Genomic DNA, 21,174 nt, shown 5'->3' on the forward strand with positions numbered 1-21,174 from the left:
GATCACTCTGTCATGCTGATTGAGTTAGAATAACAGACTGGAAGCTTTAAAAGGAGGGTGGTGCTTGAAATCATTGTTCTTCCAAATTTAACTATGGTTATCTGCAAGGAAACACATGCAGTCATCATTGCTTTGCACAAAAAGGGCTTAACAGGCAAGGATATTGCTGCTAGTAAGATTGCACCTAAATCAACCATTTATCGGATCATCAAGAACTTAAAGGAGAGAGGTTCAATAGTTTTAAAGAAGTCTTCAGGGCACCCAAGAACATCCTGCAAGCGCCAGGACTGTCTCCTTAAGTTGATTCAGCTGAGGGATCAGGGCACCACCAGTGCAGAGCTTGCTCAGGAATGGCAGTGTTAGGAACCCCTCTAGCCGGTACAGCACAACCCGGAGTCTGCTCTGGCAGTCAGGTGTTCACTGGAGCCCCTAGTGGTGGGGACAGACTTGGCCGCAGACTAGCAGAGGGTCGTGAAGTGCGTACCGACTAGGGGGAACCCAGGTAAGCGGAGTGAAGTCCAGGCAAGGGTCAAGGGCCGGCAGCAGACAGGGAATCCGATACACGATCCAGGGTCAAGGGTCACAAGCACGGTAGCAAGGTCCAGATACAGGCAAGAAGGTCAGGGTCACAGGATACACAGGCAGGGTCAAAAGCCAGGCAAGGGGTCATACACAGGTAATTAGTATTGGTGAAAACCTGTTTGGACTGAACAGGAGCAGGAGCAGGTTAGCTGAAAGGCAGACTGGACGCTATAACCGGCAATGAGGCAGCAGACCTCATTGCCTTAAATACTCACACAAACCAATCAGGAGTTGATACACTCCTGCAGGCTAATTGCTTAGACAGAGCAGGCCAATCAGGGCTTGACCCTGAAATACACAGTTGCAGGCTAATGCCTGTAAATCCAGCCCTCCTCATTAGATCAGCCTACCGGCTACCAACACCGTCGGGATGCAGCGTTGAAGAGACGTCCGGCCGTTGCCTTGGCAACGGTCGGGGGTTGAGGGGAAATGACATCCCGGTCGTCATGGTGACGGCCGGGACTCTAGAGCGGGCAGGATGCGAGCCGCGGCGGCTGTGAGTACCGCCACTGCTCGTGACAGGCAGCAGGTCGGTGTGAGTGCATCTCCACGCACAGTGAGGTGACTACTTTTGGAGGATGGCCTGGTATCAAGAAGGCCAGCAAAGAAGCCACTTATCTCCAGGAAATACATCAGTGACAGACTGAAATTCTGCAAAAGGTACAGGGATTAGACTGCTAAGGACTGGGGTAAGGTCATTTTATCTGATGAATCCCCTTTCAGATTGTTTGAGGCATTTGGAAAAACGCTTGTTTGGAGAAGGAAAGATGAGCACTATACTATACCATAGCAACATCTGACAAAAAGGTCTAAAAACACTGAAACAGCAAACTTTGCGAAAACCAATACTTTTGTCATTATCAAAACTTTTGGCCATGACTATAGATTGAGCGTGGCTTTAAATTATTTTGAACATTTTATTTTAATTGTGAAAAACCACCTCTTTTTAGCCAAGTAAATAGTCTAGTAATTAGTCTAGTAAAAAAATGTATTTCACACAAACTATTAATACCTAGTTTTACTGAAATTGCGTCTCCAGATAGTTGAACACAGATGCATACAGTATGATGATGCAGAACATACTTATTTTACTTTATTAAAAGGCGAGACACCTTATTTTAACTTTTGCAAGCCTCTGGAAGATACGACTATAAAATAAAATTAATGTGGTACAATGGTGATTTTTATGCAATTATGTTCAATATTTAAAGCAATAATTTTCAACAGTAATTGGAGGCAGTATAAAATTGATGCAGAAGTAATTCCCTAATCCGAATAAACACAGATTTTACACGGCTACAACCTGACAATTGCCTGTGTGCCACCACTAATACAGTACACCATAGCACTGTGTCCTTCTATCAAGTGACAGGGTTAGGTGCTTGTACTGTTCTTATGGATCTGATCTCCTGCTTGGAGTCAACTCGCAAAAGAATTGGCAAAATTCAGGCTTCCCTTCCAGTCAATCATGATAAATCTGACGGGTGATTTTGATGGGCTTGTGCCTATCTTCACCATCACCTATTTGTCTTATAAATTCACTCATATATTGATAAAGCAGGCTATACATTTATGCCAAGATCTGAAGCTTACAGTTAGGACTTGACAGTTTTTTGTCCCCAAGGACTGTAGCATAGCAATTGTTACCATGAGGGAATAAGTAGAATGTATCTGTAGCATCACCATTGAGTTCTGTTCCTTCCGAATAGACTCTGTCTACATTTAGGGAAATATGGGGTATTACCTTATTTTTAATCTGAAGCAGTATGGATAAACTATTTAAACAAACACTAATAAATGAACATGCCCGTTTTATAGAAAGTATCCTCATTTTTCTTTGATTTTGAGAGGAATAAGCAGGGCACTGGCTAGTTAAAGGAACATTTTGTAATAACTATAATAATAATAATATCAACAACAGTGACACCTGGCATTTTTCTGCTCACTGAATAAATATTACCATATGTAAAATATTCTTTACCGACAAGTTGACTTGTTTAGCAAGTCAAGCGCACTATAATTTTGTTTAACAAACTGAGCATTGTTCTATTTGTGTCTTTGCATACTATACCATTTGCATGTACAAGCATGCTATTTTATAATTCTCTTTCATATTAGTAAAGGCAAACACAGGAATTAATGCTCTCTGTGTAAAATATACTTTGTCCATGTGTTTCAGAGAAAAATAAAGGGAAACATAAACCACAAATGTAAGCAGAACATACTGCCATGGAAAGATGGGCATTGTGCTACCTAACACATCTGTTTTGATTACATGAGGATAAAACCTCTGGGACAAGAGTAGTATTTGCTGATTCTCACCTAGTACATACATATATTCTGTGCCACACTGAGATAGTTACATTGGAGCATTTATGAAAATCATCAGCAGCAGCTATTTATATAGCGCTACTAATTCCGCAGCCAGGCCCGGCGCTCCCATTAGGCAAGGTTAGGCACTTGCCTAGGGCGCCGGGCTCTGGAGGGCGCCTGGAGGACGCCACAGAATACTAAAAGACTTTAAAACTGTGCGGCGACCGCTGACCATACCTGTCACGGCCGCCGCACAGCATTCAGATGCACGGGGAGGGGGGAAGAGGCTGTTTTGTCACCACCGCCGCCTCTCTGCTCCGTCTCCTCCCCTCCACTTACTAGTGTCAGTGAGTGGAGGGGAGGAGACGGAGCAGAGAGGCGGCGGTGGTGAGACAAGGTAAGGAGAGGAGGGAGGAGGGCGGCGATTTTTGCGGGGGGGCGCCGATTTTTGCGGGGGGAGGGGGGCGCCGCTTTTTAAAAAATGCCTAGGGCGCCGTGGACCCTAGCACCGGCCCTGTCCGCAGCGCTGTACAGAGAACTCACTCACATCAGTCCCTGCCCCATTGGGGCTTACAGTCTAAATTCCCTAACATACACACAGACACACACTGACTAGGGTCAATTTAATAGCAGCCAATTAACCTACTGGTATGTCTTTGGAGTGTGGGAGGAAAGTGAAGCACCCAGAGGAAACCCATTCAAACACAGGGAGAACATACAAACTCCATACAGATAAGGCCATGGTTGGGAATTGAACTCATGACTCCAGTGTTGTGAGATAGAAGTACTAACCACTAAGCCACTGTGCTACATGTCAAAGAGGTGGTGTTACCCATTGCAACCAAACTGATATTAATTTTAATTTTCCAAACTGCACTAGAAAAATTAAATAGTCTGATTGGTTAATCGCTTGGTTGCTATGGGCATGTACCAGGAATAAATTTAAATTCTTTGCCCCTGGTTCACTGGTGTTGTTGCTACTGTTGTCCCCCCATCATCCCAGACCAACTTCTAGCATCTCCTTGTCTCTAATGCACAAATTAATATATTCTACCAGCAGTTTATATGCTTAGAGATGTTTTATAGAAGCAGGCTTATGTGCCCCAATCTCCTACTTGTACCAAGCACTCATCATCATGATCATCATCAATGGTCGAGCTGTGTAGAGCAGTCAGGAGTCACTATACATCATCATCATCATCACCATTTATATAGCGCCACTAATTCCGCAGCGCTGTACAGAGAACTCACATCAGTTCCTGCACCATTGGAGCTTACAGTCTAAATTCCCTAACACACACACACACAGACACACACACACAGACACACAGACTAGGGTCAAATTGATAGCAGCCAATTAACCTACCAGTATGTTTTTGGAGTGTGGGAGGAAACCAGAACACCCGGAGGAAACCCACGCAAACACGGGGAGAACATACAAACAAACTCCTCACAGATAAGGCCATGGCCAGGAATTGAACTAATGACCCCAATGCTGTAAGGCAGAAGCGCTAACCCCTTAGCCACCGTGCTGCCCCACCCAACAGAAACACAGAACATGTAAAAGTAATAAGACACTGCAGGGTATTCAGTTAATAATGATGTGCCGCTATACGACTTTGCTGAAATCCAAGACTACATAATCTAGGAAAGAGAACTGTTCTTACCATACAAATAATCCTAGCACTCAGAACCCTTCTTCTTTTTCCATGTCGTTGTGTCAATTTCTTCATAAATAGACCTGGAATATTAAGAAATATATCACCAGCGTATTCATTAACTACAAGAAAAACACATTAGAATGTTACACAATGTTGTGTTTATCCTCACTTTACATGTAAGAGCTGTTTATTACCTGTAACTGTTTTTGACCCCACAATCTAAATTGTATACGTACATTCTTCTGCTCTCTTATCCCTGACAAAGTTCAATCTTATCAGCTTCTCTGAAGCCTTAGGCCTCATACACCCTGGCATTAATTTGCATATGTGTATTATACACTAGTAAATGCATGTAAATGGGTCTGTTTCCAATGTCAGTATATGCATTCTTGTTTATATTTCTGTTGCATTAGTGTTGTGATGCATTTTTCTTGCCCATTCAATGCATTTAATGCAAGTTAAACACATTGGGCCTGATACATTTAAGGACGTAAATGGCAATTTTGGGCATATAATACTCTATGCATGCCCAGAAACGGCTCATACGCCACAAAACGCACCAACATTCAATCATATTTGAGCGCAAAGGACACTTACTACAGCCTATGATTTCAGGAAGTAAACAGGGCAAGGAAGGGACATTTGCCTATAGTCAATGTACAGCAAGGATGTGCCAATCTCAAGCGCATTCAGCAGCGTTTGATTCAAGCTTTGTACTTGTATCCCAGTTGTATCTCTTGCTCCAGGTCTAGTCTAGCTGCCAATTACTAGTAAAGTCGGCTGTGTATACATGCTAAAATGTGTTTGCAATCAGAAGCAACTGTCAAAATATATTTTATGTACAGTAGACCTTAGGAACATTCTAATAAATATATGTCATGGGGAAAAACAATATATATTTTAATATTTTGTCAGTAATGAACATAAAACATTAATTGAATAGTTTTTTAATTTTCTGCGTGTTCTTTTGTGACTTTATATTCCACATATATATTGGACGTATCCTGCAGTGTCCTGTCTAGTAGAGCAGAGCAGACCTACCGCACAATCATATTCATCACCATACGTATCTTCACATTCGCTCCTTGTTGAATTTGGACATACATATATTCGATTTATGTGCGTTTTAAAACAAAAACACATTGCGCTCAATATGCATCCCTTAATGAATTAGGCCCATTGACTTCATTTGAGTGACCACCATGCACCAACCAAACACAAGTAATAATGCTAAGTTAACAACCGTATGTCGAATGCGTTTGTGTTTGACATGTGATTTCACTGGCGTTTAAACTTGCTTTATATACACAAATCAAACTCCTGTAGGCAGCTGGCATTACAGTGAACTTGTTTGCAGAGAGCTACAATATTGTGGTAACAAAATAAAAACTCCTACACTGTCTGCTAAGTTCTTTTCTGAATAGGGGGAGGGTTGTGTGGCAGGCGTGGTACAGTATCTTCAAGGTTAGAAACAAGTTTAAAAGATGACTTCACGGCATTGTGAGGCTCCTCCCACGTGAGCTTCCCTTTTAGATGAATGGGAAGCTCACATGGACACTGAAAACAAGCCCGAACCAAGCAGGACTTGTACCAGTACAAGTATCTCAAGACTTGAGATCAGAAGAGCTCCGGTAAGTGGGATTTCCATTCTTTTATGTTTGTCACCTAATTGCAACTAAAACTAAAGTAAAAACTTTTAGCTTTTCCTGGAGATAGATTTTAATATTTGCTAAGTTTAGAACAGGAGGAAGAGAATTATAAGATAGATAGACATTTCTCTTTAGGTATATAAGCACCACAGAATTCACAAATTCACATTCAATTTGGAGATATGATTACTATGTACAAATACATTAGGGGTCAATACGGAGAGCTTTCATGGGAACTTTTTACCCCAAGGACCATACACAGGACACGTGGTCATCCCCTAAGGTTAGAGGAGAGGAAATTTCACAACCAGCAAAGGAAGGGGTTCTTTACAGTAAGGGCAGTCAAGATATGGAATTCATTGCCAGGGAAGGTTGTGATGGCAGATTCAATAGATATGTTTAAGAAAGGGTTAGACAAATTTTTAGCGGAAAGGTGTATCCAGGGATACGACCGTTAATTTAAAATAAAGGATAGTAGTGGATATAGGGTAAAAATTGGATTGCAATATTGAGTCTGGGGGGATTTTCAAAATTGAAACAGATTTGCGGTTGCTTACTCTGGATTAATTTCAAATATAAGTGCAGGATCGCAGGAGATCCAAAATAGGTTGAACTTGATGGACTGGTGTATTTTTTCAACCTCATCAACTATGTTACTATGTTACAATAAATTCTAAAGTAATAACAAATGTAGTAGCCAGTTAATAGGGAGCCAATGGGTTGGATTATCTATGTAGAACTATAAAAAAGAAACAATGTAAGAAAAGTTTAAATGCAAGAGGAATGGGGGAAGGGGGGGGGGGCAGGAGGGGTTGGATACAAACGAAAGACTGTCCATAACTAAGAGGGACAGTTGAGATGAAGGCAAGTGAAGACAAGTTCCTGGACTCCATAAAGCTACAGGTGTGACTTTCATGACCCTTTTTTTTCTTTTTTTAGATGACTATAACTTGAAACAGCATTAAACTGCGCATATTTTTGTGGATATGTTTGCATTAGTTTAGTTAATATCTTATTAACATTTTTTCAGATCACAGTAAGGGTCACTTCATAGAGAATGAACAAAATCACATTAAAAATTATTGTGAATTTGTTTTTCATGCAAATATGGTTTATCCTCTGAATTCCAGTTTCATTTATAAGAATATACAGCAATTTGACCTTATACAAATAATCATGTTGTGTATTAAATCACACATTACTTACTCTGTCCCACCGCTTTCAACAAGTGGATCAAACTCTAGGAGCTCGTAGTAGTTTGGCAATTGTGTGTAGTTGGTATCATCTGCAATAGAAGATTAAATATATAATCATATTTTAAATGCTTCTTTGCTTAAAATGGCATACAGGATTGTACACACAACATTCCATGCAGAATTTATATGCCCAAATGAACTAACAATATTTAGTTATTTTTTGGGTGTTTGGGATAATAAGAAATGCAGACACTTTCCAAGGTCAAAAGAAACCGATAATGAGACTTAAACCAGAGTATCCCATGCAGCTGTAAAAAGACATTAGTTTTACATTTTATGTACAACGTCCACCAAACCGAGCAAACCTTTAAAATCACTGAAGAGGGACAATTAATGTAAATGGGTCCTTCTTGCTTATTTGATATGTAGCTGTATTTCTGATAGGATCAGAGTAGTGGGTGTTGTATTGGGATATACTCAGGGCCGGTGCTAGGGTCCACGGCGCCCTAGGCATTTTTAACAAAGCGGCGCCCCCCCCCCACAAAAATCGCCGCCCTCCTCCCTCCTCTCCTTACCTTGTCTCACCACCGCCGCCTCTCTGCTCCGTCTCCTCCCCTCCACTTACTGACACTAGTAAGTGGAGGGGAGGAGACGGAGCAGAGAGGCGGCAGTGGTGACAAAATAGCCTCTTCCCCCCTTCCTGTGTATCTGAATGCTGTGTGGCGGCCGTGACAGGTATGGTCAGCGGTCGCCGCACAGTTTTAAAGTCTTTTAGTATTCTGTGGCGCCCTCCAGGCGCCCTCCAGAGCCCGGCGCCCTAGGCAAATGCCTAACCTTGACTAATGGGAGCTCCGGGCCTGGATATACTGCCATCAATAAAGTCTATTTTAATTACTTGTAGGGTACATTTGTCTCTTTTCTACAGATGGAAAGTTGGAGCCATGGAACTCGGCAGCCATGCGGAGCAGAAAAGCAAAAATTGGCCCAATGAGACGAAATGGAAGATTTAATTGGATGCAAGGTGCCACTGGACATCTCCTTGATGTCTGGCTGCTCACATTGTAAGGCACCTCCACTCATTTTTCTCACATCTTTATGTAACACGAGAGAAAATGAGTGGAGAATTGAGTCAAAACATTGAGGCAATGTGTCTCCTTGGACTGTTCCGGAGATACATGTCGGCACCTCACGCCTAATTGAATCTGGCTCAAAGAATCTAAGGGTCTGGATACAATTCTACTTATGTTCCAACGTTTATACATCTCAGCAGAAATCGGCATATCAATGAACATAAAACAGGATACTCTACACAGCCATAACATCCCAGAGTGTCAAGTGTAGTTGCAGAATTTCAACGTCAACAATGTAAATATACCTTTCTGATATCTGTTAGGAACTCCCAAGTCAGTACAGTGAAACTCGGGAACTACTCTGAAGGCCAGGCGTTCGCTGGAGCCCCTAGTGGTGGGGACAGACTGGGCTGCGGGCCGACCGAGGGTCGAGTAACGTATACTGACTTAAAGGAGTTCCCAGAAGTGGAGTGATTGGTAGACTGTAGTTTAAGAAGAATCCTAGGTCAAAAGGTCACAGGCACAGATGCAATATCCAAGGGCAAGTGAAGGGTCAAACTCACAGGCAGAGAAGCAAAATCCGAATTCCAGGCAAAAGGTCAAGGTCAGAAGAGAAGGGTCACAGGTCCAATAACAAGCAGGGGTCAAAACACGGGTAGTCAAATCCAAGGTAGCAGGAACCAAAACAGATAGCACAAGCAGGCAGCAGGACTGAGGACAGAACGCTATAACCGGCAATGAGGCTCAGTCCTCATTGTCTTAAATAGTTCAAGCAGCCAATCCGAGAGGAGCCCACACAGGAGAAGCCTAATAAATAGAAGTGCTGGTGGCCAATCGTAATGCAGTGCTCAGCTGCATACTAATCACTGACTCCTCTACGAGCTGCCTCCTAGGCACCTGAACAGCCATGATTGGCTCTCACCTAACTAGCCCTGTGCGCGCGCGCCCGCCTATTAACCAGCTGGCCGGGCGCGGCGTCAGAGAATCTGTAGCGTCCCGGTTGTTGCCCAGGCAACCGGGATCGTGGAAACCGGAAGTGACATCCCGGTTACCATAGCAATGGCCGGGGCGTCATTGGAGGATCCTGGAGAGTCGCGGCGGTGCCCGCGGCCGCCGCGATCTCTAACAATATCTAGATGTTTTTAAAATACAAATTCTGCCAACCATTGCCAGGCCACTGTCTGCCTGAGAATAATAAGGTTTGTGATTATGTTACAACTGGAAAGTCCAATGCTGTAGATTAGACAATTTCATAGTTTATATCTCACCTATACACCTACCCTGGTTTAATTAATATAAACTTTAAATAATCTGAAGACAATGGCAAGATTCAAACACAAATATGAAAAACTCTTTTTGTAGTCACCACTACAAAAATAGATGTTTTATCCACAGATACCAGAAAAGATTCACAAAATCACATTAGACATAGAGATCACATTATCACAAAGCATGTGTGGCTATCCAGATATCACAATTAGGCAGTCAACAATATATTAAATGATCAGATTCCAGCCACCATTCATTGCCATGTTACCTGAGTTTTCTTCCTGTTTACTTGTTGTTCCTTTCTGAATTGGCACAATGGTAGGACTCAGAGTTGGGATGGCAGGAAGAAGGTTTGAATTTACAGGCAAAAGAGGTGTTGAGTTGGGAACTGGGGGCATAGTAGGTATTAAATGTTGAGCTGTTGGGAGGAAAGGTGATGAAGTTTGGACTCCTGGGAAGAAAGGTGATGGATTTTGGGCTAACGGAAGGAAAGTTGTATCTTGTAGCACCTATAAAAAAGGACAAAAAAGAAATATACATTGTGTGAGCTTGCACAAAATATATAACACAGTATTCATTTGGTAATGAAACTATATACCAGAAAAAGATATCCTTTATGAACAAAGATATCTGGAAATCCTCACTGGGGGCCTGATTCATTAAGGATCTTAACTTGAGAAACTTCTTATTTCAGTCTCCTGGACAAAACCATGTTACAATGCAAGGGGTGCAAATTAGCATTCTGTTTTGCACATAAGTTAAATACTGACTGTTTTTTCATGCAGCACACAAATATCAACTTTAAATTTCAGTGTACAAATAAGCTATCAAGTATTTGTGTGCTACATGAAAAAACACTCAGTATTTAACTTATGTGCAAAACAGAATACTAATTTGCACCCCTTGCATTGTAACATGGTTTTGTCCAGGAGACTGGAATAAGAAGCTTCTCAAGTTAAGATCCTTAATGAATCAGGCCTTGGATGTGTCAAAGGAACTTGTACTTATAGTTTTATAGGCGAGGATGTCATGCAAAGCTCTTTCTGTTATTTCCAATGGAAATGTTGTTCTTCTATTACTGAACACCTAAAGTCTCACGAAAATGTTCATCATCTAATCTTATACAATTATCATTTCTCAGTCTTCTGATTGTATTATTTTCAGTTATATCTAACTTAAAGCAGAAATATGTTTATCATGACACCATCTGCAGCAGCCATTTTCACCTGATTTACTACCACATACAACCATTATAAATTTTATTAGATGTGTATTACCATAGGTAAGAGACTTACGGTGCTCTCCCAACCAGTGTTCCCGCTAAGCTGCGCAATCTGGAAATGATAGAGTTAAACCTGTATCTTACTAGGAAACATCCTGCAGATTGTGAATGCAAACCTTTCGGGTGGAGCCCTCATTAGATTGACCTTTTAACTCTTTCCTTTCCAGATTGCTCAGTTTACAGGGAACACTGCTCCCAACTCACCTGACTGTCAGAATGTACTAAATAAAAAGGCCAGACCTACTTGCAACATTTAACTGGCATAAAGTGAATGAAACCAAAATGTCGGCAGACATACAAACATTAAAGATATGATGACCAGCAGGGTCCTTTAATATTAGTGTATAGCAGGGTTTCCCAAACCCAGTCCTCAGGGCTCCCTAACAGTGCAGGTTTTCTGGATCACATGTGACATAATTGGGACCACCTGTGGATCTGTTACAATGTGTCAAGTAATGAATACACCTGTGCTCCAGCAAGGAGATATGGAAAACCTGCACTGTTTGGGAGCCCTGAGGACTGGGTTTTGGAAACCCTGGTGTATAGTGTTCTACATCAGTGTTAATGCATTGTTTGACACCAAGAACAAAGCCACTAATGACATAAAGAACTAACTACAGAAGTCTATAAGTCGTCATCCAGAGATGGGATGATGGTATCCCACATTCCCATAATTATTCTGAGTAAATTAAGAGATCACAGAAATCTGCTAAGGAGAGGAACACAGACACTGAATATTGTCCATATTATATTACGACAGTTGGACATCAGGGAGCGGAGTTAAATAATATCCACTTGTTCTATTATTTTCATTGTTTTCTTGAAGTCTGGACTTATAATTAGCCCAGACAAACCATGCCCCAATTACTTTATCATTAGTACCACCTAACGGATGCCAACCCTGTGTTACTTTTATAACACCACCCTGCCACCGTTGACAATAGCCCCATTTCCATGTTCTAGCATAGATTGATAGGTCACAATGCTGGTGCATCGTCTGCCTGGTCTGCTATTTATGTTTATACATTATTGGTAGAAATCCTGATGCATTAGTACATCTGTTTTCAGAGACTCCGGGAGCTTTAAGTAACATAAGCTAAATGCATTGTCGTGAACTTGCAAAAACCAACAACTTCACTAACTGGATGCTCAGGACTACTTTTATGAACTAATGAATAGAGTTCTCTAAAATGCAACCATCTGAATCAGCTATTTTAACCAATGGTAAATAAATAACAGTGTTTTCTGGGTAATTTTTGGTATTTGCATTTTCATTTTTCTGGTTAAGGTTTGTTGTTAAAATCTTTAGAAAAATGATTTCAATCAAAATAAAACATCATCTTTCATTAGAATAGTGCATCCAAGCTTATTAATATGTTTGAATGCTACAAACATTAAATGGTAATTATACATAATAGTTTATGTAATAATGTTTTCTAGAACTCTTAGTAAAACTACTCCTATGTCTTAGAGATATTATTGACTGGTATTCTGCTCAAGGTTTTTTTTAATTTGCCAATTAGGGGCGCTGTTGAATTGATGTTTGCTTTGGCCACCATAGTACACAAAGAGAAAAACAGATGCATCATAATAGGTAGAAAAAACCCAAAAACAACAACAAAAAATTAATATGTACCTTATAAATAACAGCCACAAGTCAGAGCTGTAACAGTGCCCAAGTGCAGGACATATGTTTTTTGTCTATGCCTCAGTTTATTTAAAGACTATATAAATAAATTATATCTTAGGCAAAGTTCTAGTTTGCATTGAGTGACTCTGCCTGGAATGAATGACTGCTATTTCTAGCTGTGGGACAGCTATGCCCTCAAGCAGGATGGATCATGATGAACATGTTTTACAAGGAGTAATGTGTCCCTCAAAACTGGGATATGGTGACACATTTAGATTGTTTGTTTGAATAAATAGACTTACATTGTCATACATAGGTCTGAGAGGAAGCTTTGGCAACTGGCTTTGTACTCCAAATGCAAACCTGTTAAAATAAGTGACAGTATATAAGCATCTAACAAAAACATTTCATGTTGTGCTTATGTCAGCAAAGGTATCCCATTTAGAGTTCAGTGAATCGATCCACACAAACGTCTTAAATTCAGAGTTTGATGGGAATTGGTGATACAAGATTTCCCCTGCAGAATAAGGCAGTAGTTCACTGTTACAGAAACAAAAGAGCTTCCATGGATCAAGCATAAAAATAATGAAATCAGTAAATTAAAACTATCATTCACATTTAGGTGACTTATACAGCACTTGTGAGCACTTCTGGTGCTCGATACCACATTGAAAAGCAAACCGTTCCAGCTACAAAGCACTACCTACACGTTTCAAGGATACAGGTAATTCCTCTTCATCAGGCTAATGGTACTCAGGAAGTCTGAGTACCATTAGCCTGATGAAGAAGAACCACCTTTATCCTTAAAACTGAATATTTTTGATCTATGGAAGCTCTTTTGTTTCTGTGTCAGTACGCTGCTGAATACAAAAGTAATACAAAGGATCCTACAAACCAATTTGAGGATTTATGAATTTTAGGATTACATTTTCAGTCACATATCAAATATTTTAAATACTTGTTCAACTCTAAAGATGCAATACAATCTATTGTCAGGTTTTCGATACTATCATCACTAATATGTACTACACTGTTGTAACAGAAAAGTACTGATGTGATTAAATGGATGTCAATTAATTATAAAGATCAAGGGGTCTATTTATTAAAGGGCAAAAATCCACGTCTCCAGCAAAAACAGGTGCTTTCTCCGAATATAGAGCTTCACCCTATACATCAAAGGGTCATTGTTGGGTTTTGCAAGCTATAGTTTCCCCGTGCAAAGCAAAGAGGAGCATATTTAACAAGCATTACAGCAGTACATGTAACAGAGGAAAAAATAATACAAAAAATGCTGTTTTAATTTTTTTAAGTTTTAAATCTATTTGTAACTATTTTTTTTCCGTTATTTCCCCCCCCCCCACCTTCCAAATGGAACTGAAAGTCCGAGTCTGGGCCTAGGTTCCACTGTGTATACGCATATCCCTTCGTACTGTCCCAGTGACTCAGTAAGTTAACCCTTATTAATCCTGGCCAATAATACAGAGTATCACTCAGCTGCCCTGGTGAAGTTTTAATGGTAAATTGTGGTGATATGTTATTTTGCTGTCTCCTATGAACACGATAAACACATCTTACATACATAATACAAAGAGTGGAGTGCCACTATAACTGGGCTCTGTACCACATCACATTACTGGGCTCTACAGCCCTCTAATAGCGATAACTTATTCATGTAGTATCAATTTCTAGGAAACCTATAGCAGGCCATTGTCCAAGGTAGGGTTTAAGAAAAATATATTTTTGCCCATTTTTCAAATAACTTATGGCATATGGTCTGGATACTGCAGTCCATGGTTTGTCTCATGGGGAATTCCATAGCTTGTATTTTGTGTCTCCATTGGTTTAAATTCAGATGCAGTATTGCCCTCTAAATAGCTGGCCTACACCTCAAATAACTTGGTCAGATTTCCTATGAAACATAATATCAAACAGGAGAGCTATAAATTTCTTATCTAGTTAGAAACTGAACAGGTCAATGCTATAATACAGGCAGTACAAATCGAGGCTTGCAGACTTTGTACTTAGATTTGGTGATTGGTGTATTATGTTTGTGAAAAAGTACAAAGTTAACTTTTAATAATTAAAACCTGTCGTTCACTGACTAAATTATGCAATATAAGTACAGGCAGCTGCAAACATAGTCACATATTAACATAGCCATGCATGAACGTTTAGGTAATTGAGATATATAAGTTTGTTTTTGACTTACGGAGTATTTACAGCCTCCTTTAGTTCCAGCAGGTCCTTCTGTGGGTATAAAGAATTACTGCGGATCTCCTGAGGAGGTTGTTGTGTGCTGCTAATTTCTGGAAAGTGCAATTAAATCAGTGTTATAAAATAGATTAAACTTGGATATTCAAATCAGTACACTTTTCATTGGACTCATTACATCTTTATATGAATAAAGTGCTTTAATTAGTAGCTCCTATTGGCCAATCTATGCAACCACCTCCAAGACATCTGATTTTATTTTTTCAACTTGCTTAACAATTCTTAAAACATCTAAAACCCCAGGTAAATGAAAATGTACAGTCGGTTTCATGGGGATGGTTCACTATTCAGATTCAATAAAAATAATATTTGCTCTTTAATTGAGTCTAACTTATAACTATGTAATTATGGTGGATTGACTTTTAAATAATTATTGTTGGGTTTTTTTCTTTTGCAAACGAGAAGGAATTGGTCCTCTGTACCTACCTTTTGCAATATATTAAAGAACCGTAGAATACATTTAGTGCTATACTTTATTGCAGTGAATGCTAAGCTGACAAACTCACCCAATGTGTTTCCAACCTGGTCAGTACCTCCACTTAACTAAACAGAATTCAACACAATTATTGTTATCATATTTACAAGTTAGTTGAGTCTTTCCAGAGAACCTATTGAAGACCAAGGTCTTATTGTAGCTTCTCTTCCACACCACCAGCCAGTGCTAAATGATTCCTTTGATGTTCATTAAATGCTTCTATTGCAAGACTGCTACTTGCCCTGAAAAGCTGGGTGGAGGTAACATTGTAAAATACATACCCATAATTGTGATTGAATGTATAGTTACTTTAGTGTATGGACTAACCAGATGGGGAAGCCTATGCTGCAAGTTGGTCAGCCATGTATTGCAATGTATGTTGTTTTTAATATATATGTGGTTTTTAATTGAGCTAATGTTAATGTAGCTATACAGTACTAAATATGTCCTAGTGTTCTTTAATATGTTGCCAAATGATCAATTTCTTCCTGTCTGTAGTCTGTGGTCACACCTTTCTTACACACCAGTTTTCATTTAATGGTTGTGTAGTGTGTAATATATCCCTGTTGTGTCCCTTTTTTTTAAAAAAAAAAAACAAACTACTTGTATCACTTTGTTTCGTACACACATAACTTTTTATGTGTCAGCTATAACAGCACAACAAAGCATTTGGTTGTCACATTTCAGTTTACATGGTTACATCTACATATACTTCTACTTGTTTAAAGCTATGTTTTCCATTACTGAGTTGTACATTTAACAAGAAACAATACTAATATAAGAATATGAATTTATTAGCCACAAGAAGCTCTGTGCCACCCCTTTGCCAGGCCTTTGAATTTGCCATGGCTGTGGCACAATGAGCCCATTGATGTTATGCTTTTGTTACTTTGTGTCAATATCCTGTACACTAAGGCCCTGTGTACATAGGCATTATCCCCTGCCTCTTTCATTCCTTTTCTTTTCTCTTAATAAATGGAACAAAAAGAGGAACAGGTAATGTTATCCTATAATGAATGCATTAATAACGCACACAGACGGGCTATTACATTTCTTATTCTGTTTTGTTCAATTGATAAAACAGATTGCTGCATTTTTTGTCCTTTGGTTTTTTAAACACTGAGTCTATGGAGACGGATCTAAAATGTATAATATGTGACTTCAATCTTTCTTAATGTGCTATATTCTGTACTTCACATGGCAGAAACATGAAGTTCCGTAAAAGACATATAGCAGAAGACAATGGGCTGAAAAAAACAAAAGAATAAAAATGTATCATCATTTAATAAAACAAAAACAATAAAAATGCATAACTTCTTTTAGTTAAACATAAAACATCTGTTATCATGCCTTTTTGGATGGTAAAAAAAAAGCCCCACCAATACCAACTTTGCCAGGTAAAACTACCTGCGCTGAAGGATGCTATATTTAAAAAGTAGTGTTTGACAAAACCAAGCAGTTATTCTATTTTACAAAAACTATGAAATACGTAATAGTTTCTCAAAAAGTAAATAATACACAAAGTATGAAGTTTGTTTCAGACAGAAACAGTTTGTAGTCATTACCCAATAACTTCTGTATTGTGAATACTCTAGTACTTAGTTACAGGGGGCCTAAATCATTAAGGAATGAAAGGGAAAAAAATTAGTAACTTTTTTCCTGGACAAAACCATGTTACAATGCAAGGAGTGCAAATTTGTTTATTATTTTGCACACAAGATAAATACTGGCTCTTTTTTCATGTAGAACACAAATACTTGATAGCTTTATTTCTACACTGAAATTTAAAGTTGATCTAGAACATGCCCTACCCCAATTATAAATCTGCCATCACATTGTAACTTTGCCTCCCCCTGCAATGCAACATGGTTTTGCCAAGATTCAAAGATACTCATTTTTTTTTCTTTCCTTTCCTTAATGAATCAGTCCTAGGTTGTTCTGGCGGGTTGACCCTGTGAACATTCTAATGCTCTCATGGCATACTGGTCAGTCTGGCTCTGAGAACATACTAATTCTCCAATTGGCTACAGGTAGGTCTGGCTTTGTGAATGTTGAATTATTAAACACTGAATATCCTGATTTCCACTAACATATAACTGATTTTGCAATGCAAGCACCACAGAACTTAGACTCACATTGACATCTGGTTCCATACATTTCTGTGAATGTACTTGTGGGCAACATGTTTGATTCATCTGGTTTATAACAGTTTTATCATTTATATAATTTTCTAAGGGTTTTTAATTAAGTTTGAAAATTATTGATGTGGTACATATGTGTATAAAAAAATTGTAGTGTCATAAAAATGTCTGCTCAAATTATTCTGAAGGGTGAAAAGGTATTAATGTACTAGTAGTTGATAACCCTGGTAGCCAGATACAAAATCTACCTGCAAAAGGCAGGTGAAAATTTCAGTTACTGACAGTAAATTTACAGACAGTCGGTAACCCTGGCAGTCAGCCTGGGAAAAGGATTTTTGAAAGCATACAAAAATCTATTAAGTACATTTGTTATCTGGGCAACCTGCTGCAGGGTCAGAAGAGGAGTCATCTAGGTTTATTAGACTAAAATCTAAAGTAACCTGATAATAATTAAGCAGCTCAGCTCAGTTACTTCCGTTAATCCCCCATGTAATTTATTGCCTACCTGTCTACAGTATTAAGAGTTCCTCTCATTCTCTTTTGTCTGTGTTTGACAAATATAGTACATAAAATAAACTTTGGTAGCTTGAGGTTAACTCCTTCAGGGTTTTGCATAAAACATGTAGATTATGAGGAGCTTTAATTGCAGATATGTTATGATGGGAACATGTGTCAAGTTAAATAAATAGTACTGCCGATAAGGCTGGTTACTTACTGGCATTTAAACAATGCACCCAACTTGATTCTAAAAGTAAGTACAAGGAATGCAACCACATGATAAAATGCAACCCATTCTATTCAATGAAACTGTTTTGAATTTGCACTTGTTTCTGAGTGCAGTTACCTCGTGTCATGTTATTTTAGACGCAGCTCGTTCAATTTTAGTACATTCAGATCATGTCAATGAATTTGAAGAAGTCCATTCATGACTATGGGAATAATTGTGCCTATAGCCACAAGCGGTTCAACCAGCATTGTGCTGTGTTTTTCCAATTGATTTCTGTAACTCCTATTCATTCCTATATTCAATTAACTTCAATGGATTTATATACCACATGTAGAAAAAAATAGAAATGAACAGGGGCTCTATATGCATGGACATAGACATCAATGGAGGCAATAGTTTTTTGCCCCAACATCATTAGAGATTCAGTCAACCTCTATTGATGTGTGATCTGGTGGTAATCGTGTTAACGAGAACCCTGACACGATTTACACCTCCCCTAAAATGATGATTCCTGAAAAAGAAGAAGGCAATTTAAGCAGACTTACCTTAAATCCGAAGATCCAGCTCTCCGACGGCAGCGCCTACCAGTCATTCCGATGAGGCAGCTGTCCGGCACTTCACTTGGGCATCAGTGAAAGTGGCAATGTTTGGACCCCTTACTAAGCCTGAGGGATCCAGACATTGCCACTTTAAAATAACATGAATGAACGGCGCACTGACGTCCAAGTGAAGTGCCCGTCAGCTGCCTCATCGGAATGACTGGTAGGCGCTGCCATCGGAGAGCTGGATCTTCGGGTTTAAGGTAAGTCTGCTTAAATTGCCTTCTTCTTTTTCAGGAATCGTCATTTTAGTGGAGGTGTAAATCATGTTGGGGTTCTCATCCTTGTTAACACGTACCCAACCCGTGTGATCAAAGCAGGGAATGCCTGGGACTTCGTTTCGCTATCTGCCAATCACATCGTGGCTGACAAGAGAAGCTGCTTATGGTTGGCTGAGTGGCTAAGGGGAGTCTCGGTTAAATAAGTTATCTCTCATTCATTCATCAGTAGCATGTGTTGTCTGTTATGGACTTTTTTAATTGCAGTAGATTAAAAGACGAAGCTTGTCCTGTGATTTTCGTTTTGATTGAAAGAAGATGGTCTGGTTTAGTTTTCCATTTGGACTAAAAATTACAAGGACTCCAAAATGGATTATGGCAGAGTAATAAATTGGTGAATGAAGGTTTTATTACATTTGTTTAATTTAATTAACCTTTCTTTAAAAAAAAATAAAAAAAATGCTATATTTGTATAACAGACACGGGCTTTAAGGACCTCATAATATTATAATGGTGGCAAAAGTTGTCAATTCTTTTCAATTACCTAAGCACCCATTGCCCTGTGGACCAGGAAATAGCCCAAATGATTATCAGCACGGCAGGCTCACATATGAATATGCTATTAGATAATCCTTACCGCTCCATGCCAGTATCTCTCCAGGGCAACTAATCGATACTATTTTTATTTAAATAAAATGCAGCAATGAGGTATTTTTATCGCCTCAATAAAAGATAGCCTTCTTGCCACGGAAGAGGGGCTATTAATAAATAGACAAGAAACAATTAATGAGTATACACAATATATCAATAATTGACCTGAAGATGGAAGTTAAAGATGGCTGCACTCTAGATCAGACCTGTGCCCTTCCTCTTCCCTACCTCTTCTCACAAATATGAAACAGTAAACATTTTTTGGAGGCAGTGGGAAATTACAAGCTAGAACAGAGGAGTGTCATCGCACTAAGGACAGATTGTTTGGAAGAGCTACTGGAATACCATCTCAGTTCAACTGCTAACACTGCTGTTGCCATCTCTGATCACCCTTTGGTGATCTCAGCATTTTCTTTGGTGGCAGCAGCTGGCACCACAACTTTTGCTTACATGGATAACCAGTGTCCTGGCTCTGTGTCCGGTGGCAAGATGGTGCCAAATTACTATACCTGGCAAACAGCAAGTCTTAGTTGGCAAATAGCCACAAGACTGCCAATCCAGCGCTACAGCAAAAGCCTTATTTTGAACCAGAAGACAAAGAAGATTCAGTTAAGATATATAGTGAAGGAAAGTAATGGTTGCCAGCCCCTGACGATTCCTACAATGACTAGCTCATCTTCCATGTCTTCACCTTCCACTGTCTCTCCTCATTCCAATTGTTCCACACCATCAGTGGCTGCACAATAATGCCAGCTGTCACTTACTGAACATTCATCCATCAATTATTAACCCGTCATCCTCCATCATCAACACTCCAATGTTTTCCATTAACTCGTCACCCTCCATTTAATCATTATCATTCTCCATTAACCTCCCTCATATAATCCACCTTGCCCCACACCCACCGGACCACCATACTACTCCAGAGGGGAACTGATCGTACATCAGGATTAGTAAATGAGTTTCTGGGGAGTGAGTGATTGTTCTGGGGCAACACACAAGGCAATATTGGGCTGGTCAGATGATACTGATATCAATCTGCTGCATATGTGGCCAACATCAAGGAAATAATCCTGTGGACCAAAAGTCAAGCATGGCATTTCATTGGTGTATACCATGTTATTTGGGAGGTGTGAACTGATTGTCAAATTCTGTTAGTCAAAACAAGTTTCTTTCTTTCCTATACACTCATCTGCCTGTGAATACAGACTAGATTAACATGTTATTATGGAGTTAAAGGCTTAACAACATAAAATACTGGATCGATCAAGTAAAACAAGTGATTCACATTCACATGATGCATGAAACAATTAATGTATTTATAACCAGGCTTATATGTGGGTGAAGAACAAATACCTTGCAGGTACATGCTGAATATCTGCAGTGTGCGAGAAAAAAAATACATTTGTATTGATTTCTTTTTACTAAGCTTTCCAGTTG

At 39.4% G+C, this 21,174-nt stretch overlaps 1 protein-coding gene across 3 annotated transcripts in view; it reads right to left on the bottom strand.

Annotated features, from left to right (window-relative positions):
* Positions 1-21,174, bottom strand: part of TOM1L1 (target of myb1 like 1 membrane trafficking protein) — a 106,045-nt gene that overhangs the window by 2,357 nt on the left and 82,514 nt on the right. For all 3 annotated transcript variants that reach the window (XM_075216751.1, XM_075216750.1, XM_075216752.1), the window contains 5 exons: positions 14,862-14,958; positions 12,955-13,015; positions 10,009-10,249; positions 7,412-7,490; positions 4,563-4,636 (listed from right to left, as the gene is read on the bottom strand). In XM_075216751.1, the coding sequence (XP_075072852.1) occupies positions 4,576-4,636; positions 7,412-7,490; positions 10,009-10,249; positions 12,955-13,015; positions 14,862-14,958 (539 nt within the window). In that variant the 3' untranslated portion in view covers positions 4,563-4,575. The remainder of the gene's footprint in view (positions 1-4,562; positions 4,637-7,411; positions 7,491-10,008; positions 10,250-12,954; positions 13,016-14,861; positions 14,959-21,174) is intronic.

Source organism: Mixophyes fleayi, chromosome 6 (assembly GCF_038048845.1).
Source record: "Mixophyes fleayi isolate aMixFle1 chromosome 6, aMixFle1.hap1, whole genome shotgun sequence".
NCBI lineage: Eukaryota > Metazoa > Chordata > Amphibia > Anura > Limnodynastidae > Mixophyes > Mixophyes fleayi.